The sequence below is a fragment of the Aplysia californica genome, unplaced genomic scaffold (assembly GCF_000002075.1).
Source record: "Aplysia californica isolate F4 #8 unplaced genomic scaffold, AplCal3.0 scaffold01522, whole genome shotgun sequence".
Lineage (NCBI taxonomy): Eukaryota > Metazoa > Mollusca > Gastropoda > Aplysiida > Aplysiidae > Aplysia > Aplysia californica.
The window spans coordinates 32,374-35,666 of NW_004798792.1; the positions used below are offsets into that span (position 1 = coordinate 32,374).

The following is a 3,293-nucleotide window of genomic DNA, read 5'->3' on the forward strand; positions in this document are numbered from 1 at the left end:
CCCCCATCACCCCACCACCACCACCCCCCTTCCCCCCGCACAGCTGTGACGTGGTGCTTTTTAAGCAATAAACGTTGGAGAAAGCAGGGTAAGGCAGCGTTCAATGATGCGCTCAAGTAGACCATTAAAAGGAAGAAATGAGGAAAACCTGTGAGCTGGCCATTAAAAAGAAATTTTACGAAGATTATTATATCTGAAATGAGAAATGCACTGAAGACAAAGCAGGACAAGACAAATGAAAGCAAAGAGAACGCGTTGCTACACAACAAGAAAATCCAGTCCTTTTTTACAAAACACACTCAAAGAAATGAATGAAAGAGTAGACTTTCCCTCACAAGAACAAAAAAAAGAAAAACTATTTTTAAAAAGACAATGAAAGGTTATACAAAACCCCGGGGAACATCAAAGTCTTCCCCCTGTTCTTTCACCTATTTAGCAAGTCTGATGGGGATAGGAAAATGAAGTGAACAACGTGTCAGGGCCTAAGGGGAAGTAAAAAGAGCCGAAGCCTTCACAACACTGCATGAACGTCAACAATAAGCCCGCACTGGGAGGACGCCTGGCGATCAATGAGCGACATGACAGCCGCACGGCCATACAACAATAGGCTATGTCAAATACCAGTCAAACCATAATAAAAATGTTCCCCTTTTAATGATCTTAGTGGCTGTCTCTCTTTAAATTGCTTTCAGCTACAAAAACATCAGGAGCGTTTTGATCATCAGCTTCAAAGGAATTTCAATTGCTTTGATGTGCTCAGAACAGAGGGTTATTTAGTGCCCCTTCTATGTCAAATCATTACACAAATAAAAAGATCAAACCGACTTCCAGCCCAGCAAATAGCATAAAGAATGAAAGCACCTCAGGAAATTCACCAGTTGTCGCCTGTCGTCCCTCCAATGTCTTAGACTTCTCTGTAACAGGCACCCATCCCCTCCAAGACTGACAACTCCACACTTCCCACTACTACCCCCCCCCCCCTCCCCTCCTTTCCTGACAATAAAACATCAAGACCACGAAAGTACAGACAAATGCATCCATGAGTGCATCGATTACCGGAACAAGAAAGAAAACAGAACCCCCCCCAAAAAAGAAAGATACTTGAGCAAAACCAAAAAAAGTATGTTTAGTTCTAGTAAGAATTCTACGGCACTTGCAACACAAAATAGGTCAAACATGCGGCGTAAGTGCCAAAGATTAGGTAGGAGCAAACCATACTAGAGTACCCACCGCCCAACCATTAAAAAACTAAGATGGGAAAAGCCCTGTAACAAGGTGGCATTACACAACCACAGGAAAGTTTAACAAAAAACAAAAATCTGCATCAAGAGATAAAGAAAACAGATGTACAACAAAATGACCCCTGCCTGCTAAAGGGGGAAAAAATCCAAACTATCCTTTGAAAGAACCCAAGCCACAAATCAAAATTCTATTAAGAGAAAGGCTTTTTAGTAAAAAGCAGAACAACGACTTGAAAGCTTAGTTTTTAGTTAGTTTTAGTAAAGGTTTTACAGGGCTCGCAACTGCATAAAGGTCATATGAGCGCCAGAAGATTAGAGGTGTAACAAGAGAGTAACAAACATAAAAAAGAAGAAGGGGAGATAAGGATGGTGACAGATGTCTCATAGGAAAGAAGAAGCAAACCACACCAGAGCACTTCCCAACCACCCCAGTCGATTGACAACATTTGTAAAGAAAAGACGTACAACCTACCACCTGATTCTATACTAAAAGGGCAATAACCTCAAAACATCATGTACCTTATTTTTACCCAAAAAAACTTCTTTATAAATAAAACAAATGATTTTAAAAATCTGGTAGTGGGTGGTTGGCAGGTGCCCTGGTGTGGTTTGCTACTTTCCTATAAAACTAAACGTAAATAAATATCATCCTTCTTTCCCCTCCTTTCCTTTACTTTACACATTACTCTCCATTAACACCTCTAATCTTCGCACTTATCAAATAGTTCTTCACACTTATTTACCAAATTGTGTCGCAAGGGCTGTAAAGCTCTTACTTCAAACTTTTTCAAAAGAAACACAAAAAAGAAGAAGCACACGCAGACAAAAGAGAAAGTACTTACCCTGTGACCGTTTCTGTCCGTCTGGCAGACACCACAGCCGTATCCGTTCTTTTCACCGAAGACGGCGCCTTATTGATCACAGGCAAAGGCATGTGTCCACTAATGTCTCTGGTCTCCAGCTCTTTGTCCTCGTGGACCACGGGCAGCAGGCCCGACTGGGACACAGGCCGGGCACTATTGGAACCACTTGACTGGCTTGATTTAGGACTATCACCGTAATTCTGAACATATTGCACGTAATAATCCGAGCGCAAGAAGGCTGGGTACGTCACATCCCGCATGAACGTCTCCACCTCTTCCTGCGCCGCATCGAAAATGCAGTGGTCTAAACTGCTTTTGCTAGACACTTTATCCGCTATATCCTTCTTCACATCCCTTGATATGCATTTCACTTTATCACTTCGCACATACCGCTTGTAGATAGCTTTCTGTATGTTCGTTATGGTACTATCCGTGTTATCCAACGAATCCGAGTCGATTTTCCGCTTCAAACCTTGGCACGCAAACCAGAACTGAAGCTCCTCGGAACCACCTTCCAGCTCACGCTCCATGAACTCCTTGAACAGCTCTACACCTTCCGAATCGTCAAGGAGATATTTCAGATTCTGTGCCCACTTCAGATGCGGAGGGGTTCCGTTCTCCGAGTACGGAGGTGAGTTGGCGGCGCTGCCTTCCGGGTGGAACCCCAGAGGCGCACTCATCTCATTCTCCTCGTACTCGCAGAGGCTCGACTGTGATTGGCCGGTCACGGTGTCCGACGACTTGATGCCTTCCAGGTTGGACTTCCGGGGCGTCATGGCGGGCGAGTGCGAGTGGTCCCCCTTGGTGGAGGTCCCACTTTTGGAAGACGAGTGGGATTTGCTGGAGACATGGCTCTTGTGTGAGCTGCCACTGCGGGTGGAGTTGCCCCCATTGGACTGAAGCTCGTTCTCCTCGCCGTAGACTGGGGGCCGCGGGGCTGTCTCCGTGAAGTTGCTGCCACCCGATTCGTTGAGGAAGTCCACCACTTTAGTGGTCATGGCAGGGCAGCACGATATCCCACGAGGCCTTGGGAGCCTCACCGTGCCGGGAGAAGCATCATGGTCTCATCACCTGGACAACAGATATACAAAAAGATTTTCATTATTATTGTTTCAAATAAATCCAAGGACAACAATTTCTCGCATTCATTATTATGCTTTCAATGATCGTGGGGGGGGGGGGGGGGGGA

At 45.1% G+C, this 3,293-nt stretch overlaps 1 protein-coding gene across 1 annotated transcript in view; it reads right to left on the reverse strand.

Annotated features, from left to right (window-relative positions):
• Window positions 1-3,293, reverse strand: part of LOC101858601 (axin-1) — a gene marked incomplete at its 3' end in the record, with an annotated part of 15,012 nt that overhangs the window by 4,204 nt on the left and 7,515 nt on the right. The window contains 1 exon segment of the mRNA XM_013090795.2: window positions 2,084-3,175. Within this exon segment, the coding sequence (XP_012946249.1) occupies window positions 2,084-3,102 (1,019 nt within the window).